This window comes from Chiloscyllium punctatum, chromosome 1 (genome assembly GCF_047496795.1).
Source record: "Chiloscyllium punctatum isolate Juve2018m chromosome 1, sChiPun1.3, whole genome shotgun sequence".
NCBI lineage: Eukaryota > Metazoa > Chordata > Chondrichthyes > Orectolobiformes > Hemiscylliidae > Chiloscyllium > Chiloscyllium punctatum.
In genome coordinates this window covers 86,970,961-86,994,500 of record NC_092739.1, presented here as the reverse complement: position 1 = coordinate 86,994,500, position 23,540 = coordinate 86,970,961, and the positions used below count along the sequence as shown (strand labels likewise).

At 40.1% G+C, this 23,540-nt stretch overlaps 1 protein-coding gene and 1 long non-coding RNA gene across 2 annotated transcripts in view; one reads left to right on the top strand and one right to left on the bottom strand.

Moving 5' to 3' along the window:
- Positions 1 to 5,050, top strand: part of asah1b (N-acylsphingosine amidohydrolase (acid ceramidase) 1b) — a 36,808-nt gene extending 31,758 nt beyond the window's left edge. The window contains exons 14-15 of the mRNA XM_072570362.1: positions 3,527 to 3,583; positions 4,341 to 5,050. Of these exons, the coding sequence (XP_072426463.1) occupies positions 3,527 to 3,583; positions 4,341 to 4,430 (147 nt within the window). The 3' untranslated portion in view covers positions 4,431 to 5,050. The remainder of the gene's footprint in view (positions 1 to 3,526; positions 3,584 to 4,340) is intronic.
- On the bottom strand, positions 642 to 19,146 carry LOC140477110 (uncharacterized). The gene is made up of 3 exons (XR_011960651.1): positions 18,986 to 19,146; positions 1,601 to 1,671; positions 642 to 822 (listed from the first exon to the last, which is right to left on the bottom strand). It is a non-coding gene; the product is annotated as an uncharacterized lncRNA (long non-coding RNA).
- Between the last annotated feature and the right edge of the window lie 4,394 nt (positions 19,147 to 23,540).

The following is a 23,540-nucleotide window of genomic DNA, read 5'->3' as shown; positions in this document are numbered from 1 at the left end:
CTTCTCCGTGAAGGCACCCTGAAGTAGTGGTGATTGAATGTGAATGTGATTGCATTTCATATTCATTTTAAGGGCGAGAACAGTAGATCTTAAGAGTATTGTTTTAAACTTAGAGCAATTGTGAAGCTCTTAAAGAAGGGGTGAGCTTGCCAATGTGAATTGGGAAATTTACATTATGAGAAGAACATAAAAATGAATGGAGTGGCCAACATTTAAGGAGTTATTTCAGAACACTCAGGACATGTATTCCAGTGAAAAAGACACTCTGGAGAAGAGTGCACTATCCATGGCAAACTGAGGAACTTAAAGATAGAAGATGTGTACAATTCACAAAGAGAAGGAGAGGGTCAGAAGATTGGACAATATTCTTTTAGAAAAACGAAGAATGACTAAAAGAATAAGGATGGAATTTGAGTATGAGAAAAATCTGTCCAGTACTATAAAAATAGGTATAAATAGTAGAAGGAGAAAGTGAGGACTGCAGATGCTGGAGATCAGAGCTTAAAAATGTGTTGCTGGAAAAGCGCAGCAGGTCAAGCAGCATCAAAGGAGAATGGCTTATGCCCGAAACGTTGATTCTCCTGTTCCTTTGATGCTGTCTGACCTACTGCGCTTTTCCAGCAACACATTTTTAAGTCCAGATCATTTATCAAAACTTAAACCAGGATCATCATCAACATGTCCCAAGTGCAAAGCGAGTATGGACACTCTTACTCATTGCCTCTGGTTCTGCTGCAGACAGAGCGCTGTTGTAGGTACATTAGAGAGGATCTTGAGGACAAGGGTGGAGATGGACCTGATTTCTCCTCCTCTTGGCCTTCCCTGTAGATGAGTATAAGAAAGAAACTTTTCAACATCCATTCATTTTGTGCAAGAAAGAATATTCTATTAGATTGGGTGTCTGAAAATCCTCAGTTTGTTGGGTTGGCATAAGATAATTATGGAGCATATCCCTCTGGATTTTCTTACAAGTATGGCAGCCCTTTTTGGACTACCTGGATACAGAGAGCCAGTATTTTGTCTTGCTGTGTAGTGTTGTTGTTGTAGTTGTTGTAGTAGTAGATGATGCATATTTGGTTTTTATATATAGATTTATACAATTGTACTTGAGTGCAGTTTGGTTTTTTCTTTGTACTGTGTTGAATTATATTGTTTTAGATTTTTTGATATTACAACAAATACATGTTTCTATAGAAATGTATTTTAATAAACAAGTTTAGTCTATTATTGAGGGGTTTATAGCAGGGTACTTAGAAAATCTCAATGCCAATGGCAGAGCCAACATGGTTTTGTGAAAAGGAGAGCAGGCCTTACTCATTTTAAAGTTCTTCAAGGAATTAACGTGAAATGTGGATAAAGTGGAACTGGTGGATGTGGTAAATTTAAATTTCCACAAAGGCATCTGATAAAGATAATAGAAACATACATGATATTACTCATAAGAACTGAGTAAAGGGTAAATGTTTGCATGATTATGAGCTTGCTTAGCTAACAGGAAATACTAGGCATAAGTGGGTTGCTGGTAGAGAACAACACTGGTCAATACTGGGACTTCCACTATTTGCAAACTACGACAATGTGAGAAATGAAGCTCACTCACCTCAAGAATTTCAGTCCGAGACAAGATCTGAAGCAATCCGTATGTTTATTATACACTTGCAAACGTGGTGCCTAAAATAGACACACAGAGTTTAGCAAGTACATATCTTATATAGGATTCGTTTCTCCTTCCCTCCTCCCACTACTCTAAACCCAGTGCCCATTACTAGTGTTTATCTCTTGCCTTATCCGGCCTTGTGCATAACAAAGTACAAGTTTTACTTGGCCATTTCACCACAACCTGCTGTGGTCCATTGTTAGGTATATCCTCCTTCACTACTATCTGCTTCCCCCACCTGTGACATTTCCTCCATTTCCCCAACCATATTGATCCTTATGACCTTTTAATTGGGTTTTTTTTTGTTTTTGCAGAAGTGGGCAACATATGCTTATAACTACAGCTTGTACAAGCATATCTGGCTTAACCTACACCCTCACAGCACCTTATCTATTTGTCTGTAACATCTACCATTGTTTTCAGGCACATTTCATTCTTGTATGCACATTTTAGCTAATACAAAACAATTATATATTTCCTCTACATAATTTTCATTCTTGTTGACTCAGCTCTTGGTTGAAACAATTACACACTGGTGTGAGTGCATTTACCTTGCATAAGTAATTATGATTGCAGAAGTAACACTACTTTACCTATATCCCACAACAATGACTTGGACTGAATGTGTGGTTGTTGAATTTGCTGATGACACAAAGGTAGTTAGGATAGTAAATTGTACAGAGGACTTGAGGTGCAAAGGAATATCTGTAGTGGGTGAGCAAAATATTATCAGATGCAGTATGATGTGGAACATGTGAATTTGTTCACCTTGGCAGGATGATTAGAGAACAGCATATTACTTAAATGAAGAGAAATTGTAAAACTGAGGTCGACAGAGGTCTGGGAATTCTGGTACATTGATTGCCAAAAAGATCATATGCAGATATGGCTGTTTAGTTCATTGCAAGGGGAATGGAATTTAAAAATAGCTATATTTTAAGTTTGAACAGGGCATTGTTGAGACCACATCAGAGGTACTCTGTACAGTTGTGTTCTTTGAAGGACACAATAGCATTAAAACAGTTCAGAGCAGATTCACATTACAGATTTCTTGGATAAGGTGCTAGTCTCATGAGGAAAGGTTAGCAAGGCTGGCTTTATGTATTAGAAGAATGAGGGGTGGGATCTTGAAACATTTTAAGATTCTGAGGACACTCGACAAGATGGATTCTAAGAAGATGCTTCCCCTTGTTTTAGAGAATAGAACTAATAGATCATTCTGAAAAATGTGGAGTCTCCCATTTTACGATAGACCCGAGGATCTTTTTCCTTCCTGAGGTTTGAGTTTCTTTAGAGCTCTCTTCCCAAGAGAATGGTGAAGACAGGATCATTTTTTTTTAAAATCCAGGCAGGCAGATTGACTCATTTGTTAGTGCAACAAGGGCAGGAACTTAATTTGTGCGTAATTTGATCGTAGCCCTATGTTATCAACTAGTGAAGCAGGCTAATGGAGCCAAATAGTCTACACTCACATGTAATTGTTAGCTTCTGTGTAGGTCAACTCAGGTTAAGAAATCTAAATGCAAATATAAATAATCCAGCTTGGTTTTCATTTTCACTGATGAAACTTGACTGTTTATATGGCTGCTTGGCACATATTAAGCTGATATTATTAAAATATTCAGTAAAATTATTTAAAAATTGACATTTTGTTGTTTGCAAAGTTACATAAATTTCTAATTTTCTGGGCAGCATTAGTATTTTTTTTGAAAACCCATTCCATCATTTTGATAGTGACATCTGACAACAGAGAATTTTGTCTTTTTTGAAAATGTAGTAAATGTCGATTACAAATTGGACAGTTTTGTGTTAGTGCAGTTTGCTTACTGAAAGTATAATGAGATGCATGTCTTATTCCTTGTCTTTCAGAATATTTCTGTAGAAACTATTTATGATGTCTTGACAACAAAGCCTGTTCTCAATAAAGTGAGTGTAAATTGAATTGTTCCAATTTAGATGGTCTGTCTTCTCTCTCTCTCTCTCTTTTTAGTGCAGAGGTACAATGTGCTCAGCCATTTTGGGAATTATACTGTTTAATATTGGTAGATTCCAGTCATTTTGTTAATCTCTAGTCCTTTTTAGATTTTCTTTCTCCTCATTTATTGCTGTTTTAATGGTGTTCCAGATTGATAAAGAAACAAGTCTATGATTCTCCTATTAATATTCCTTAATTCCAGTTTTACTTAGCAAGGAGTATTTCACCAGTACACAATCTTTGAATTGACTAAAAAGTGTGTGTATGGGTAAATGTGATTTTATATATTTATATGCAGTAGGACAAACTTCATGGCTTAGCACATGTTCAAGAAAGCCCTGAATGAATCCTGGTATCAAAAATCTAAACAGTGAGGTAGAGAGAATACAGATTCAAACTAGTCAAAGACAAAATCCTTGACACTAGTCAATGCCCAAAACAAACTTCTGAATAAAACTCTGGACTCTTTTTCTTTTAAATAAATGGATAGGGCTATGGCAAATCTGACTTTTTATTAACAGGGATTATCTGAGAGATATCTCCTTGCATATGAAATATGCTTGCACTACTTGAATCTCGAGTCTTTGAAATTATGATTTGACTTTTTTATTTTTGCTATATGAGCATGAATTTAAATTGTATATCGATAGTATTTGGACTCAACCTAGGAAATTCGAGAGATTTTCTAATAATATTTGCATTTCACAGTTGACTACATATACTACCCTGATGGAAATCTCTGAAGGAACATTTGAATCATATTTACGTGATTGTCCAAACCCATGTATGCCATGGTAGACATCTATACAAGGCTGTACTGTGGAATTTAACAGCTGGATCTGAATATGGACAAGCAGTTCAAGCTGCATATATGCTTCTTACAGAGTGTATTAATTTCTGATGGCACTGAATTTCTGTAATGTGCAAAATGTTTTAGGCTTTCATATAGGCTTTTGTTATACAGATTTTCATGATTAACTAAATATTTGAAATTTAAATGTATGGACTAAATGTGAAAAATTCTTGTATAATTGGTGAGCTCAGTAATTTCAAACCTAGCAAGAAGCACTTTAACGATTATGCTGAGCAGAAAATTCTATTGATATCCTTTTCTTACTAATCAGCAATTTATTTGGCACTGGTAAAACTAAGCATTGCTTATTAAGATTTCTGTTTTTAAAATTGTCTTTAATTTAATGTAGACGGGACCAAAAGACAAATATTTAAGTCCTCTTTTGACCATACAGTGTACACTTTAGTGAATGTTTGGAGTTTGTCATTTTGCTAAATAACCTGCTTGGATTCTAGTTTGTCAAACAAGTTTGTTACCAAAACACGTTATGTACAAGATCAGTGTGTTGTATGTGACCATTAAAGCTGATGGATAAATCTATTGATTAAAACTATTTAAGTTCAAATTTGCCATTTTAATAGTTATTAATATTTATTTTATAATGCAAATCACACAATAGTTCCTAACTCTGGCTGTCCGTTTTTGCCAACATCACCTAACTTCACCCTTGTCTCAGTTCATCTGACAAAACCCTCAATTATGTTTTTGTTATGACCTTGTGTCTCCACCTCACTTCTAACTTCTCTCGCACACTCTGCTTCCACTTTGTCCCCTCCATATGTAACACACAAACTCCATCATCCAAAATTCTATCTAAACTCTATGTAAGTCTCATTTCCCTATTGCCTCTTGGCTCACTGACCAACATCGACTCCTACCTTTGTGGATCTGTCACTCCCAAGTTTGTATCTCGTTTAATCTGGATATTCGTAATCCTTTAATGTCTGTGATGCTTTCCCAGTTTTAGTTACTGTAACAATGGTTGCTGTACCTTCGTATGTGTGGCCCTGAACTCTGGAATACCCTTCTAACATCTCTCCCTATCAACCTTGTTTCTTTCTTTGAGGTGCCTTTAAACCTACAAGGTGGGCCAATGCTTTGGCCATTTGCCCTAATATCTGTCTAAGGAGTGAAATGCCATACTTTTGTCTTAGAAATCTTTGATGCAGCATTGAACCATAAGTTATTGTAATCGTTCAGAGGCTAGTCTCCAGGTTGTTAGGCAGCTCGTTACAAAAATCAAAGGTTGTCTAAACAAATTAAAATGTTAGACTAAAGTAGCAAATAAAAAAGGGTAACTCAGTCCTCCCTTCACAAACCATAGTGATTGTCATTACATTCAATTTGTTTGAGAATTTGAGTTGTTCCAAGCTGCTTTAGTCAGCAACTTCAATTATTGCACATGTCAATGCAGCCTGGTATGTAGCTTAAAATTATTTATTAATATGTATGTTCCTCAACATCTCCATGTTCAAAGTTGGAGGGATGGGATATTCTGTTGTTGACCTAGAGTTCTTCCAGTCTATCTCCAATAACCTGAATCTTTCAGACTGGGTATAATTCCCTATTTCTAAACTAGATCAGGCAAAAGATGTCCATATTTTTGGAGGCGGTTTCAAGCCAAATCTACAGGCTAGGAGTCTTTCCAGCTATAGCAGTATAGGCTGGTTCAGAAGTTCACGTAGGCAGCAGAGAAAACTCAAACCTCTCAGCATCGACCTGGGAACACAACATTGGGCTAAGCTATCCACACTAATGGATCAGATCTAAACTGGATGTAGTCTTTACACATCCAGTCATGAACAAGGGTGGTCAAATAAAAACTTCACTGCAGGAATCTTCACAAATATCCCCATCCTAGATGATGGACAAGTCCAGAACTTCCGTGCAAAAGGACACAGCTGAAGTAACTCAGTCACCAGCCTTGCCTTCTCTTAAGGAGCAAAAAGTGTGGTGCTGGAAAAGCATAGCAGGTCAGGTACATCCAAGGAGCAGGAGAATCTATGCTTCATCAGGAATGCCAGAAACATCGATTCTCCTGTTCCTCAGATGCTGCCTGACCTGCTATACTTTTCCAGCGCCACTTTTCAGCTAAATTGATATCATAAAATGGCTGCAGACTCTGGATACTGCAAATGCTAATGGACCCTGCCAGCAATGTAGACATAAGGCTACAAGAAATAGGAGTCGGCAGTTCTGCTTCTCGAGACTGCTCTGCAATTCAATAGGATCGCGACTGATCTGACATTCCTCCCATCCATCTTCCTGTTCTGACCCCGTAAACCCTTGATTCTCCAACTGATCAAGAATCTATCTCCATCTTAAATATACACAAGGATGCTGACCCCACATCTCTGAAAAGGAGTTCCAAAGACACTCAACCCTTTTGAGAGAGGACATTCCTCCTCATTTCCAAATTAAATTGCCTCTCCTTTATTCTGAGATTGAGACTGTACCCTCTGGTGCTAGATTCTCCCCTGAGGGAAAACAACATCTTAGCATTTTCTGTCAAGCCCCATAAAAATCCAATATGTTTCAATGAGATCACCTCTTATTTTTTAAACTCAACTGATGACAGTCCCAACCTGTTTAGCTATAGCTCATAACACAATCTCCTTCGTAGGAATCAGCAAAGTAAGCCTTCCCTCCGGCTGCCAGAGTTTATTGCCAGTCCCTAGTTGCCCTTGAGAAGGTGGTGCTGAGCTGCCATCTGAGCTGCTGCAGTCCATCTGCTGTACTTTTACCCACAATACTCTTAGGGAGAGAATTCTGGATTTTGACTCAGCGACAATGAAGGAATGATGATATATTTCCAAGTCAGGATGGTGAGTTACTTGGAGGGGAACTTGTAGGTGGTGGTGTTCCCATATATCTGCTGCCCTTGTCCTTCCAGATGGAAGTTGTCATGGGTTTGGAAAGTGCTGTCTGCAGATATTCTTTGGTGAATTTCTGCAGTGCATCTTGTAGATAGCATACTCTACTGCTACTGAGCATTGGTGATGGAGGGGTGGATGCTTGTGAATGTTGGTCTAATCAAGCAGGCTGTTATGTCCTGGATGGTGTCAAGCTTCTTAAGTGTTGTTGGGGCTGCACTCATCCAGGAAAGTGGGGAGTATTCCATCACACTCCTGACTTGTGCTTTTTAGGTGGTGGACAGGCTTTGGGGAGTCGGGAGGTGAGTTACTCTCCGCAGTATTCCTAGCCTCTGAGCTGCTCTTATAGTGGCTGTGTTTATGTGGCAGGTTCAGTTGAGTTTTTGGTCAATAGTACCTCCAAGGATGTTAATAGTGGTGGGGGGTTCCGTGATGATAATGCCATTGAATGTCAAGGGGCAGTGATTAGATTGGTTCTTCATGGAGATGGTCATTGCCACTTGTCAGCCCAAGCCTGGATATTGTTGCATCTGAACATGAAGTACAATTCTGCTGTTGTTGATGGCCCAGGACGGTTGCTTGACCCATTCCAAGACTGTCTCATTTAGTGCGGTGACAGTGCATACAATGCTATGGAAGGTATTCTCAACATTAAGGCAGAATTTTGTCTCTACAAGGACTGTGTGGTGGTTACTCTTACTAAAACAGTCATGGACAGATGTCTCTGCAGCTGGCGGATTGGTAAGAATGAGGTGAAGTATTCTTTGCTCTTGTTGGTTCCCTCAATGAGTGCCACAGACCCAGTCCAGCAGCTATGTCCTTTTAGGACCCAACCAGCTTGATCAGTAGTACTGGTTCCGAGTTACTCTTGATGGTGGACATTGAAATCCCCCACCCAGAATACATTTGTGCCTTTGCCAACCTCAGTGTTTCCTCCAAGTGTTGTTCAACATGGAGGAATATGGATTCATCACCTGCGGGAGGGTGGTACGTGGTAATCAGCAGTAGGTTTCCTTGCACATGTTAAACCTGAAGCCGAGTGTCCCTGGTCCAGACTGAACTCTGAGCGCAACTCCCTCCTGACTGTGTACCACTGTGCTGCCACTTCTAATGGGTCTGTCCTACCACTGGGACAGGACATATCCAGGGGTGATGATTGTGTGTCTGGGACATTGTCTGCCAAATTATGATTCTGAGTGTGACTGTCAGGCATTTGCTTGAATAGCCTGTGAGATGACTCTCCCTGTTTTGGCACTAGCCCCAGACGTTAGTGAGGAGGACTTTGCAAGGTCGACAGAGCTGTTTCTACCATTGCGGTTTTGGCACCTAGGTTGATTCCAGCTCTTCCAGCTAGTTTTATTTCTTTGTTGAGACTTTGTAATGATTGATACAACTGAGTGGTTTGCTAGGCCATTTCAGAGGGCAGTTGAAAGTCAACCACTGGATCTGGAGTCACATTTTTGCCAGTCCAAGCAAGGCTGATGGATTTCCTTCACTGAAGGACATGTGAGTTTTTCCAACAATAACAATGGTTTCATGGTCATCAGTAGCTTCTTAATTCCAGATATTTTGTATTGAATTCACATTCCACCATTTGCTGTGGCAGGATTTGAACCCAGGTTCCAGGAACATCAGCTAAGTTTCCTCAATTAATAGTCTAGTAATAATACCACTAGGCCATCTACTCCTCCCATGGTTACAAGTGTTGGAGGTCAGTCACCTCAATTCCAGGCTGTCTCTGCAGGAGCTCCTCATGCTAGTGTCCTCAGCCCAAACATGTTCGGCTGCTTCATCAATGACCTGCCCTCCACCAGAAATAGGGATCTTCACCAATAATTTCACAATGTTCAGCACTATTCCAAAACATTAGATACAGAAACAGCCCATGTCCATTTGCAGAAATACGTGGACAATATCCAGGTTGGGCTGAAAAATGACAATTAACTTACACGCCCCACAGTGTCAGACAATGATCATCTCCAACAAGAAAACAGTTAACATTACAATGACCGAAATTCCCAGTACAATATTCTACCTGTATATCACTGACCAGAGACTGTACTGGAGCAGTTATATGCATGCTGTGGATAAAAGAGTAGGTTAGAGGCTATAAGCAATTCAACTTCAGGACATATGGCAGGAGTATGATGGAATGGTCTCCACAGCTTGTCACTATCCAGGATAAAGGTACCCATGCAGGACAGAGATAAGAATTTGTGTTTTTTTTGGAGGGCTGAAACACTTTGGAACTCTGCCTAAGGCAACAGTGGAGGAGGCAGGGTCATTGAATACTTTTAAGATAGAGGTGGGTAGATTCTTACTAGACAGGAATTGAAGGGAGGTGGAAATGTGGAATTCAAAACACAAACAGATCTGCCATAATCTTATCAATGGCAGCAAGGTGCACTGCAGTAACTTGACAACTCTAACAATGATGCCTAATACCTGAATACAAGGGCAGCAGCTGGGAACATCATCTCCTGTAACTTCCACATCACATACCAGCCCAGCTTAAAACTACGTGACCGTGCCACTTTCACTATCAAAATCCTGAAACTCCCTTCCTAACTAAATGTGTGGATGTGTTTAAGGTAAAGTCGCCATTGTCCTCCTAGACCAAAGGCTGCTCTGTCATTAGGGAGAGAAAACGGGTGCTGGTTTAACCTGAGGGTCGCCAAGCCTCAGCAAAGGGAAACTTTGAGATGGACAGATCTTCATATGAACATCAGCCAGTGCAGGAAATGAACTCATGATGTTGGTGCTAGTCTACATTGGAAACCAACCATCCAGCCAAATAAGCTAACCAATCCCAACATCCCCAAGGTTCACCATGCCCGGTGCAATTGGGAATGGGTAATAAATGCTCATTTAGCATTGACACCCGCATCCTGTGAATTTTAAAAAGATTAACATTTATAAATTCCCATTCCCTGGCCCTCGGGAATCTTATCTGTTACTTCTTGACTCAGACTGAATGTTACCAGATCTTGCTTTGGGCTGATTAATTACCAGGTGAGTTATGATCTGAGTTTTGTAGGGACTGTCTACAAGCAGCTCTGCTCCAGTGTTTAATGATAGAAGAAAGATCATTGATAAATGTGTCAGGGTTGTTGCTCTGAGGTTGTTTTTTTTAATTCATTTGTGGGAGTCTGACTGGCCAGCATTGTTATCCTATCCTTACTTGCCCTCGTGGTGGTGAGCTGTCTTCTTGAATTGCTGCAGTCCACTTGCTGTGGTTGACCCACAATGCTGATAGGGAGGGAATTCCAGAGTTTTGACCCAATAATTGTGAAGGAATGGCAATATATTTCCAAGTCAGGGTGGTGAGTGGCTTGGAGGGTACTTGCAGGTGGTGGTGTTCCCAAGTACCTGCTGCCCTTGTCCTTCTAGATGGAAGTGTTCGTGGGTTTGGAAGGTGCTGTCTCAGGATCTTTGGTGAATTTCTGCAGTGCATCTTGTAGATAGCATACACTGCTACTACAGCACCAGTGGTGGAGGGATTGAATGTTTGTAGATGTGGTGTTAATCAAGCAGGTTGCTTTATCCTGGACGGTGTCAAGCTTCTTAAGTGTTATTGAAGCTGCACCCATCCAGGCAAGTGGGGAGGATTCCATCACACTCCTGGCTTGTGCCTTGTAGATGGTGGAAAGACTTTGGAGTATCAGGAGGTGAGTTACTTGCTGCAATATCCTTAGTGTCTGACCTGCTCTTATAGCCAATGTGTTTATGTGGTGAGTCCAGTTGAGTTTTTAGTCAATGGTAACCCAAGAATGTTGAAAGGGGGGGAATTCAGTGATGGTAACACCATTGAATGTCAAGGGACAGTGGTTAGAGTGTCTCTTATTGGTGACGATCATTGTCTGGCATTTGTGTGGCATGAATGTTACTTGCCACTTGTCAGTCCAATCCTGGATATTGTCCAGATCTTGTTGCATTTGAGCACGGACTGCTTCAGTATCTGAGGAGTCATGAATGGTGCTGAACACTGTGCAATCATCGGCGAACATCCCCACTTCTGACCTTATAACAGAGGGAAGGTCATTGATGAAACAGCTGAAGATTGTTGGGCTCTAGGACACTACACTGAGCGACTCCTGCAGAAATGAGATGACTGACCCTCCACAATAACAACCATCTTCCTTTGTGCCAGATATGACTCTGTCCAGTATATTGTTTGCCCCAGATACTCATTGATTCCAATTTTGCCAGGGTTCCTTGATGCCATACTCAAGTCAAATGCAGCCTTGATGTCAAGGGCTGTCACTCTCACCTTACCTCCGGAATTCAGCTCTTTTGTCTGTGTTTGAACGAAAGCTATAATGAGATCAGGAGATGAGTGACCCAAACCCAAACTGGGTGTGACTGAGCAGGTTGTTGTTGAGCAAGTGCTGCTTGATAGCACTGTTGATGACCCCTTCCATAACTTTACTGATGATGGAGAGTAGACTGATTGGGTGGTAATTGGTTGGGTTGGATTTGTCCTGATTATTTTTTATTTGAGTTCAAATTCCACCAACTGCCGTGGCAGGATTCAAACACAGGTCCCCAGAACGTGATTCTGGATTAATAGTCGAGTGATAATACCACTCAGCCATCACCCCACCCCGGATAGTGTTGGGAGGGGCGGGGTGGTGTTGCAATTTTCTGGTTACAGAGATATCCTGGTGTAAGATTTTGATAATGCTACTCATTTTAGAGATTTTATGTTGGTTTGAAGTAACACTTTAGGATGATACTTTTTAATGTAGCCATCTTTTTAAATAGTTTGAATTTCAACCAGTGGAAAAATTAATGCTGAAGGCAGCCTGTGAACAGGAAGGTAGCTACTTGCAAGAAACAGACCATGACAGATCAACAGGCATTAAAAGATATCAAAAGGTTTGGCTGCAACCAAACTGTAGTTGATTTAATCATACTGGGAGTCTTATTGGACTGTGGAATGCAACTCCTGAGGCCGAAGGAAATAAGTCTTTGTCTCACCCCAACATGGCTCAGGTTACAGAGTTGGAGTGACACTTAAATGACCTTCACCAGTAGCTCAGAACCAGGGGTCACCATTTGTAAGAATGTTGGGTATGCCATTTAGAACTGAGATGAGGAGAAATTTCTTCACCCAGAGTGTGGTGAACCTGTGAAATTATCTGTCACAGAAAGAGCTTGAGGCTAAAACATGGAATGTTTTCAAGAAGGATTTAGATATAGTTCCTAACGATAAAGGGACTAAGCAGGAACAGGATAATACTTTGGTTGATCGGCCATAATTCAAATGAATGATTGGAGCAGGCTTAAAAGGCCAAATGACCCTGCTCCTATTTTCTATGTTCTAACGGTGTTAACTCGGACTGTTTCCAAGTAAGAGATGACAATCCCTTGGAATTAAGGATTAAAATTGGAAATTTCAGTTCTCCTTAGCACAGTTTCACTTCTGTGAGACAATTTCAGAGTTAGAAGAAAGAAGATGTTGTCTGAACTAGCAGCATTCAAGGAATCCCCGGGTATTGAAGGATGAGAAACGTCCACATTGTCTTCACTACTACTATTTCTAGACTTCACAAAGTCTTGCTTAAACCAACTTAACTTTATTCATAGACACTGCTCATTCTTACCTGGTTAGATCAGGCACAACTGAGGCCCTCACTTTTATAAATTAAAGATAAAGTACTGAGATATTTGAATTAAAATGGTTTTTCTATTCTTAAACTGATGCTAGGACTGCAACTATCGACTTCAGAGATGCAGCCCTCTTCCTTTAGATCAACTACAATCACTTTTCTCATACACTGGTCATTGAAAGACTTTAACTCAAATTAAATGGCCTCAGGATATTGCTAAGGCAAAACCTGATCAGAGTTGCTTTGTTGTCAAGGATACTACTGTCAGCTCTCCTTTTGTCTCCATTCTTACTGCTCGTTCTATTTTTTAAACTGAATTTCCTGACAGTAGAATAATGCCAGCTCTGATTTGATATATTTTTTGGAGGGTTTGTCAAATGGCCTCCCATTGTCTGCCCCATTGACTGACCTTTCATTCCGTCTCCAATATTCAGGAGAAACTGGGTAATTTCACTACTAGTACTTAAATGAATGTTAACACCTTACATGCGTTTAAGGTGAATCAAGATGAAGTGCAATGAGGAGAAAGGAAAGGAAAGATACGCTAATTGGGGTCTGAAGAATCATAACACATAGAGGCTAATGTGAACTGCTAATCTTAAACTCCTAACCCCAAAAATTCATGATACCCTGCATACTACAGAGCTTTGGAGAAAGTGAGCGGTGTAGATGCTGGAGAGTCAAGAGTCGAAAAGTGTGCACAGGGAGTCAGGCAGCATCTGAGGAGCAGGAGAGTCTCGGGCATAAGCCCTACATCAGGACTGTGGATGGGGAAGGGCACTGAGAAATAAACAGGAAGATGTGGTTCAGAAAAGATTTACAAGGATGTTGCCAGGGTTGGAGGATTTGAGCTATAGGGAGAGACTGAACAGGCTGGGGCTGTTTTCACTGGAACATCAGAGGCTGAGGGGTGACCTTATAGAGGTTTACAAAATTATGAGGGGCATGGATAGGGTAAATCGGCAAAGTCTTTTCCCTGGGGTCGGGGAGTCCAGAACTAGAGGGCATAGGTTTAGGGTGAGAGGGGAAAGATGTAAAAGAGACCTAAGGGGCAACATTTTCACGCAGAGGGTGGTACGTGTATGGAATGAGCTGCCAGAGGAAGTGGTGGAGGCTGTACAATTGCAACATTTAAGAGGCATTTGGATGGGTATATGAATAGGAAGGGTTTGGAGGGATATGGGCCAGGTGCTGGCAGGTGGGAGTAGATTGGGTTGGGATATCTGGTCAGCATGGACGGGTTGGACCGAAGGGTCTGTTTCCATGCTGTACATCTCTATGACTCTAATTAAGTCATTAATAATGGGGAAATTAATGGAACTGAAGAGTGCCCAAGCCTAGGATCTGATCATTTCCATTGATGAGTATTAAAGGAGACAGTATAGCACATTGCTGATGCTCTAACTGTAATCTTTCAGAGATCCCTGTGTTCAGGAGTTGTACCTCTGGACTGGAAATTTGCTCATGTCATTCTGGTCTTTAACAATGTTGCCATAGGAAATCCAGGGAATTATAGACCAGTTAGCCTAACATCTGTGGTGTTGAAGTTGTTGGAGTCTATAACCTAGAGACAGGGCAACTGATCACCTCGAAAATTTTCAATTAATCAGTAATTTGGGTCATGAAGGGAGGTTATGCCTGACAAATCTCAGAGTTTTTTGAAGATAGAGTGGTGGACAGAGGTAAGTCAATGGATGTTATTTATATGGTCTTCCAGAAGATTTTCATAAAATCAAGAGATTGCTTGTTAAAGTGGAATTGAGGGCAAATTACTGACATGGATAGGGAACTGGTTGAGTGGCAAGAAACAGAGTTGGAAAAATAGGGAAGTACTCAAAGTGCATAGGGGAATCCCAAAGGGACATGGTGGGTCTCAATTATTCACAATATTTATTAACAACTTGGATAATGGCATAAAAAGTCAAATATCCAAATTGTTTGATGCCACAAAATTGAGCAGCATTATGGACAGTGCTGATGATAGCATAATATTACAGCAGCTTACTGATAGAATGGGTGAATGGGCGTAGCTGCGGTAGGTGGATTTTAATACAAGCAAGTGTGAAGTTATCCATTTTGGACCAAAAATGGATAGATCAGGGATCTTTCAGAAGGTGTAAAGTTAAATACAGTGGATGTCTAACGATTGGGTTTCAGGTAGATAGCTCTTTAAAAAGCCATGAACAGGTACAAAAAATATTTAAGACTAATGGAATACTGGACTGCATGTCTAAAGGGCTGGAGTATAAGGATACAGATATTTTGCTGCAGGTATACAAAACCCTAGTTAAACTGCACTTAGAGCACCGTGAGCTGACCACACCTGAAGGAAGGCTATTTCAGCCCTGAAGAAGTTCAATACACATTTACAAGAATGATATCTGGATTTCACGGGCTATGCTTTTGGGAGGGATTAGACAAATTTATTTTCAAGAATTTAGAAGATTACAAGATGACCTAATCGAGATCTTCAGGATATTGACAGGGAGAGATAAGGTAGATAAAGATAAACTATTTCCACTGGTTGAAGATTCTAGTACTAGGGGCATAGTCTAAGAATTAGGGCCAGAAGATTCAGGAGAGATAGTATAAAGCACTTGTACATGTGGAGAGTAGTGGAGATTTGTCACCCTCTTTGAGAAGGCAGCCAGCATAATCAAACACCCCTCCCACCCCGGTTATAATCTCCTCTTCCCACTCCCCACCCCAGTTATAATTTCCCCTCCCATCCCGGTTATAATCTCACCTCCCACCTCTCCCCGGTTATAATCTCCCCTCCCACCCCCTGGTTATAATCTCCCCTTCCCATCCCCTGGTTATAATCTCCCCTTCCCATCCCCTGGTTATAATCTCCCCTCCACCCTGGTTATAATCTCTCCTTCCCATCCCCTGGTTATAATCTCCCCTCCACCCTGGTTATAATCTCCCCTTCCCATCCCCTGGTTATAATCTCCCCTTCCCATCCCCTGGTTATAATCTCCCCACCCATTCGAATTATAATCTCGCCTTCCACTCCGATTTACCAAACTGATTGCTGGGATAGCAGAGCTGACATGAGCAAAGACTGGATCAACTGGGCTTGTACTTGCTGAATTTAGAAGAATGAAGGGAGATCTCATAGAAACATATAAGAAAGATCCTGATGGGATAGGCTAGGGAGAATGTTCCCGATGCAGAGAAGAATGTTACCGATGTTGGGCAAGTCCAGAACTAGGGATCACAGTATAAGAATAAGGGGTAAACCATTCAGGACGGAGAGGAGTTGTGAACCCATGGAATTCTCTCCCACAGAAAGCCTTTGGGGCTAGTTCATTAGAAAAATTCAAGATGGAGCTGGACATGGCCCTTGTGGCTAAAGGAATCAAGAGGTATGGAAAGATTGTGGAATTGGGAAACTGAAATTGCATGACCAACCATGATTGTATTGGATGATGATGATACGTGCCGAAGGGCCTGCTCCAGCACTTATGTTCTATGTTTCAATAAGGACAACTTTGTATTTAGTGCCCTGTATGTCATAAAATATTCCAAAGTGTTCCACAGGAGAGTTAGCAGACAAATTTGACAATGAAGCAATAGGTGATCAACAGGCTATCAAAGAGGTACATCTTAAGGAACTAGTTATAGGAGAAAATTGGGATATAGAAAGGCAATGAGATTAGATTAGATTAGATTACTTACAGTGTGGAAACAGGCCCCTCAGCCCAACAAGTCCACACCAACCCTCCGAAGAGCAACCCACCCAGACCCATTCCCCTACATTTACCCCTTAACCTAACACTACGGGCAATTTAGCATGGCCAATTCACCTAACCTGCACTTTTTGGACTGTGGGAGGAAACCGGAGCAAGGTTTAGGAAGGAAATACAGGAGCTTGAAGCCTTCGCAGCTGGAAGCATGGAGGCTAATACCTGTTTAGGCTCCTCACACATTGTATGCTATGATCTGAATGATGTGCAGAATTCTGTCCTAAGGCAGCCAGCAGTGACATTTTATAAATACATCGCTCTGGAGCTCCAAAGCCCTTTCCTGAAATATTGCTGAATATAAATTAATATGAAAATTCCACATCGGAGACCATTAGATTTTTATTCAGCAAGGATATCAAGGTTTATGAAATCTAGGCAGGCATATGGATTTGTTACAGATCAACTGTGGGTGGCACATGCTAAGTTTTTGAGATGCCTTTATAAGACGACATCTTTAAATGAACAGATGTGATGGCTGTTAATTGACTAAAGATATCAAACATGAAATCTGTTAGATGACACCACTGCGGTGTGTTCCCTCCTGTCAAATTAACTACATCCACCTTTCCGACAATATTATTTTTAATAATAAAGGAACACAAAATATCCAGGGACCAGGCTTTCAAACTCAGTAGCTGTGTACATATATAGTTCCATGTTGCGTTCCTTCAGAACACTGATTGTTAATTAGTGTCCAGGCTATCAGCCTAATAAGAAATATTGGCAGCCCACAGAGGAGATATTTTTTCTGAACATCAGCACATCTGTTCACTTTGTTTCGTTCAGTGATTTTTTTTCACCTTTAATTATTTTCCCTGCAAATATGACTGGGAATAGTTTTGTTTCCTTTTTTTTAGTTTACTGAACGTGGCATGGGAAAAGGATATAACAACTGATATATTTAAATGTAGTAATTGACAACCCAGCTGCTTGTGCGGAGTGGCAGTTATGCACTGATTTACATTTAGAAATTTCTACTTAGGAAGGAATATAGTGCCCCCTCTGAAAAATGTGTGATCATGCAGTCTGGAAATGTCTAAAAATCTGGGTGACAAACAATGGCATGCTTTTGAGCACCAACATGAGATCACAGCATGAAGGACACAGGATTGATTCCAGAATCTGCCAAGTTCCCTACCTCAAGAATGCTGTCATCAGGAAACACCAAGGTGAAAATGTATTCCTGCATCTGAGGGGAAAAGTATTTGTTTGCATTTTACCACTTCTTTTCCTTTTGATCAATTGACCCTGACAGCTCACTATTTATCTCACCCTCAATAAATGGTGTGTCAACTGGGAAGTTGAGAAATGAAAGGTACATACTGTCTCCTGGGAGGTAACAAAAATTTTGAAAAATGTTCCTGCTTTTGGAACAAACAGGGAATTGCACCCAAATTCCTCCTGAAATTACACTTGTTTTGTTACAGTTCACATTTTTACCAAAAGTCACTAGAACGTAAAATCTCAGGACTAAATACTTTTTTACGTTAAATTGTGGTAACGTGAAGTTTTATGAATACAACAACCATTCACATCGGGCTGCATTACAGCCTTCTGCCATGCGCATTGGTCAGATAATGGTCACAGTTGAATAACTTCCCACTGGTTGCCCCTTTGTTGAAGATAAATGGACTATCTTGCTCCAAGTATTAGAGCCAACGAGCCTCAGTCAGAAGGAAACAGGACAAGAAGGGTTTTCTTGCTCTGAGTGCTACCCTTCAACCACTATTAAAACGGTTTCAACTAACCTGCAAAAGCCAAGATTTCACTACCCAAAGTTGACTATCGAACTATCAACTCTTCATGAACAACTAACCCAAAGAAACTGATCAATATATCTTTTGATGTTTCTCTCTTCTTGGACTGACTTGCTCTTCTTAAACAGGATGTGATATGTTATTCTTTCTTTTCACATTTAATAAACTCTCTTTTGTTAACCTCTTAGATTAAATCCAAGAAAGCCTTGGTAATTTGGCCAGATTTTAAATTGGTTTGATTCTGTCTATTGTTACAACACGAGGTAAACCCTTCTGCTAATTTAACCCAGCCACACAGAAAAGATTCACCCCGTGCTGTTAAAATTTGAGAGGCAAAGAACTATTACAAAAGTCACAATTTAAAGTAACAATTAACAACTTTTTTTTCAGTCTAACTGATTAACTAGCAACTATTTACAAATTCTTTCTCTAAACATGTCTTTTACCTTCCCCTCTAAAATACTGGTCTGATAAAAATCCCAATTACAATTTATAAAAAATATAATCACATTTCAAAACCAATCAGCTTGCCGAATGTCCTCTGTAGATTTTCCTCTGTCTTATTTTCTTCGTCTTAGAGATTCTCCTTCCCAGGTCATTGATAGATCAAGGTCCCTTTAAGAGAGCAGATCTTTCTGCAAGCAATCTTTCTAGTTGTTGGTGCTTGGCAGTTCTCTTTGCTACTCTGGGTAACTGTTCCAAAATGTCTGACATTTATACCCGAAAACATCAGATCCTTTCATTGGTTTTAATATTGTCAAAATATCAAATTCAAACTTGATTGGAGTTTGGTATCTTGGGACATAGTTTAAACTGATTGGCCAAATTTGGATTTGTTTTTGTCTCATAGCAACCCAGCCAGTGCTAGCTGTTGTGATCAAGCAATACATGGTTACCTTGTTCCAGACCCTCTGTGCCTCTTTAAGTCTTTGCTAGCTGTTCAACTCTCTTAAAGGTACAGTGCCCCTTTCAGCTTCATGACAGTATGGAAAGACTTTCATATGAGGAGAGATTGAGTAAGTTAGTCTTGTACTCTTTGGAGTTTAGAAGAATGAGAGAGGGCCTTGTTGTAACATAAGATTCTCAGGGGGCTTGACAAGATTGATATGAAGTGGTTGTATGCCCTTCTGGTACTAAAGGGCATAATCTCAGGATAAGGAGTTGCCCATTTAAGACACAGAGATGAAGAAGAACATTTTCTCAGAGGGTAGTAAATATGTGGAATTCTTTACCACAGAGGGCTGTGAAGGTGGGGTATTTAGTATATTGAATGCTGAGATAGACATTTTTAATTGGGAAGGAATTAAGGATTAAGGAGAAAAGACAAGAAAGTGAAGCTGAGTGGAGCGATGATCAGATCAGCCACAATCTCATTGTAGACCCACTTGCCTGAATGCTTTACTTCTTCTCCCATGTATTATAGTCTGATTCCCTCCTCAAAGGTTGTCTAATTTTTCGTTGTCTAATATAATACCTGTGTTAAGGAGGGAGGGAGGCAGACAACAGGAAACTATAGGCTGATTAGCCTGACCTCAGTTGTTGTAAAATGTTAGACCGTTACTCAGGATGAGATTGTTGAGGACTTGGAAGTGCATGGTAAAGTAGGGTTGAGTCAGCATGGCTTCATCAAGGGGAGATCATGTCTGACAAATTGGTTAGAAATCTTTGGGAAGGTAATGAGCAAGTTCGATAAAGGTGAGCCAGTGGATGTGATCTATTTGCATTTCCTGAAGATCTTTAACAAGGTGCTGCATAGGAGGCTGCTAAAAAAGATAAGAGCCCATGGTGACAGTGCAAGATACTGGCATGGATAGAGGATTGGCTGACTGGCAGAAGACAAAAAGTGTGGAAAAAGGGGTCTTTTACAGGATGGCAGCCACTGATTAGTGAAGTTCCGCATGGGTCAGTGTTGGGACCACAGCCATTCACATTATACATTAACGACCTGGACAAAGAGGGCATTGTTGCTAATTTTGTAGATGACACAAAAATAGGTGGAGGGACAGTTAGTGCAAAGGAAGTGAGGAGGTTGCAGAAGGACATGGACAGGCTGGGAGAGTGGGAAAAGAAGTAGCAGAATACAATGTGGTAATGTGTGAGGTTATGAACTTTGGTATGAAAAAGAGAAGCATAGACTATTTTCTAAACAGGGAAAGACAGAAATCTGAAGGACAAATGGAGTGTTTATTTGAGATGCTCTTAAGATTAACATGCAGGTTCAGTTCGCAATTCGGAAGGCAAGTGCAATGTTAGCATTCATTTTAAGAGGTCTCGAACAGAAGAGATGTACTGCCAAGGTTTTATAAAGCTCTGATCAGATCACGTTTGCAATATTGTGAGCAGATTATGGCACTGTATCTAAGGAAGGACATGCAGTGTAGGAGGGGATCCACAAGAGCTTTACAACAATAATCCCAGGGATGAAGTGCTTATCGTATGAGAAGCAGTTAGGACTTTGGGTCTGTACCCTATGGGATTTAGAAGGATTAAGGAGGACATCATTGAAATTACAGAATACTGGAGGCCTGGATAGAGTGGGCATGGAGAAGATGTTTCCACTGGTATGAGAGACTAGTACCTGAGGGCACAGCCTCAGAGTGAAGGGATGACCCTTTACATCTGAGATGAGGAGGAATTTCTTCACCCAGATGATGATTAATCTGTGAAACTCATTGCTACAGAAGACTGTGGAAGCTAAGGCATTGAGTGTATTTTAAACAGATATAGATATGTTCTTGAGTAGTAAGAGGATAAAGGGTTACAGGTAGAAGGTAGGGGATGGGGTTGAGAAACATATCAGCCATGATCAAATCTGCTCCAAATCTTATGGTCTTTCCTTCTTACTGACATTCATCATTCACACAACTTGAAGTTTTGACATCATTTCTACAGTGTTGTTCTCAGAATTGGGCACAGCACTCCAGGTGAGAATATTCACTTAATGTGTAGCAAAACTTCTTTGCTTTTGTACTCCATGCCTCTATTCATGAAAGTCAAATGCCAAGATCAGCCGTGCTTCTTAAAATTGGCCTTAACAGCTTTTCCTGGCACTTAAAAGATATTTATGCAAAATCCCAGCTTCTTATATTTTTTATTAAAGTTACATCATTTTGTAAAAAGTATTCTATAATCCCCTTTGATGTCTTCTGTCAGTTCTCTTAGCTCCTATGCTGGATATAAATTGCAACTTAGTTCTAATTTGTCTCAATCCTAAAACTAAATCTAAGATTTCCCACATTCTCCAAGCTATACAACACTTGGATCTGAGCTCCCCTACCATATCTTTATTGAACTCAAAATACTCACTAAGTAGAAAATAAGTTTTTTATATAAAAAAAAGAAAGCTAAAACTTTTATCTATCTTTCTTTAAGTAGCTTTAAAGTGGGTGAGAAAAACAATTTATTGAGAAAAACAATTCTCAACTGCCCAATCAGCTGTCTGTTTTGTGTTGATATCACCGGTCAGCTTTTTTATTGTTGGCAGGGGTCCTGCAGAGTTCAGGTGGGTTTGGGCTTCAACATCAGTTCTGTTGCTATCGTTCAACTCCCAATTTTGGTTTGATTACTCTTCTTCAAGTATTAATTAGTTGCCTGAGGAATCACAGTAAAACGTTCACCATTTGTACCCATTTCAGTAATTCACTAAGGAGAGGCAGCTTCTGCATGTAATTGCACAATTTAGTTGTGGTGTGATTGACTTAAATCATTTCACTTGTGATTCGATTCTCTACTTGCTCCTCCTTTAATCAGCTGCTTCCATTAATTTATTGACATGAGGGTTGTGTTAGAGATCATGAGTTGGATTTTTAAAACATTTTACTTTTTGTCTAGCTGTTTTATCTTAGATCATAGAGGAAAGTTATTTACCTTAGTTTGTAGACCTTTTGGCTTTCTGTGTTGTACACATTGTATAGAGTTGTTTCTTCACATTTTCTTTTTAACTTGGTTTTTGAGATAATACTGGGCTTATGTTTCTTACTTTAGATTTTCATTCCTCTCCAATGAATTACTGTTTGTGACTAACCTACTAAAAAATATAAGTTACTTTTATTAAGAAACATGAGACTTGGCATATTGTTATTGAAGTATGGGATCCATGTTAACAGATTTTAAACATCTTTATTCCTATTATGGTCTGAAAATGGGGTTTATATAGAATCCTAATACTTATGGGGTTTTTTAAGCATAGAGCTAGAGAAGAAATGTGATTTTGATACTTCAAGCTTTGGTTTCAAGAATGCGGATCACTTGAGCCTTGATTTTTTTTTTAAGACTTGAGATTGGGAGGAAGATAAACTTGCAAGATAATACATGGCTTGGAAAGGGTGGTGCTAGGAAATTGTTTCCGTTAGGTGAGGAGATTAGGACCTGTGGACACAGCCTTAGAATTAGAGAGGGTAAATTCAGAACAGAAATGCGGAGACATTTCTTCAGCCAGAGAGTGGTGGGCCTGTGGAATTCATTGCCGCAGAGTGCAGTGGAGGCTGGGACGCTAAATGTCTTCAAGGCAGAGATTGATAAATTCTTGATGTCACAAGGAATTAAGGGCTACGGGGAGAATGTGGGTAAGTGGAGTTGGAATGCCCATCAGCCATGATTGAATGGCGGAGTGGACTCGATGGGCCAACTGGCCTTATTTTCACTCCTATGTCTTATGGAAGAAAAATCTCTTTGAAGCTCAGATGTTTGGCGAGAACACTTAAGTTCCTCAATTACTTCAGTTCCAAATATGCTATAGTACATAATATGTACCATAAAATTTTGTTTTAATGAATATTGTTTCAGAAGTTAAAGTTTTTCTGGGCCCCCTCACTTGATTTTCTTAGAACTGTAAACACAGACTAAGTTGTCCCATACACAATTCTTGACCTGATGACCCTCTGTTATTTCACTCTATCAACACGTAAAAGGTAGCTAAAACTACTTTTCCCAATCAAATCACCTTTTGCTCTTTAATAGTATATTCTTTGTCTGTAAGAACTATCTCCAAACAATTCCTGGAGAAATTTGAACTTTATGGGGCTTGAGCAGTACGGGCAAGGATAACACTTGTCTGTACCTAGC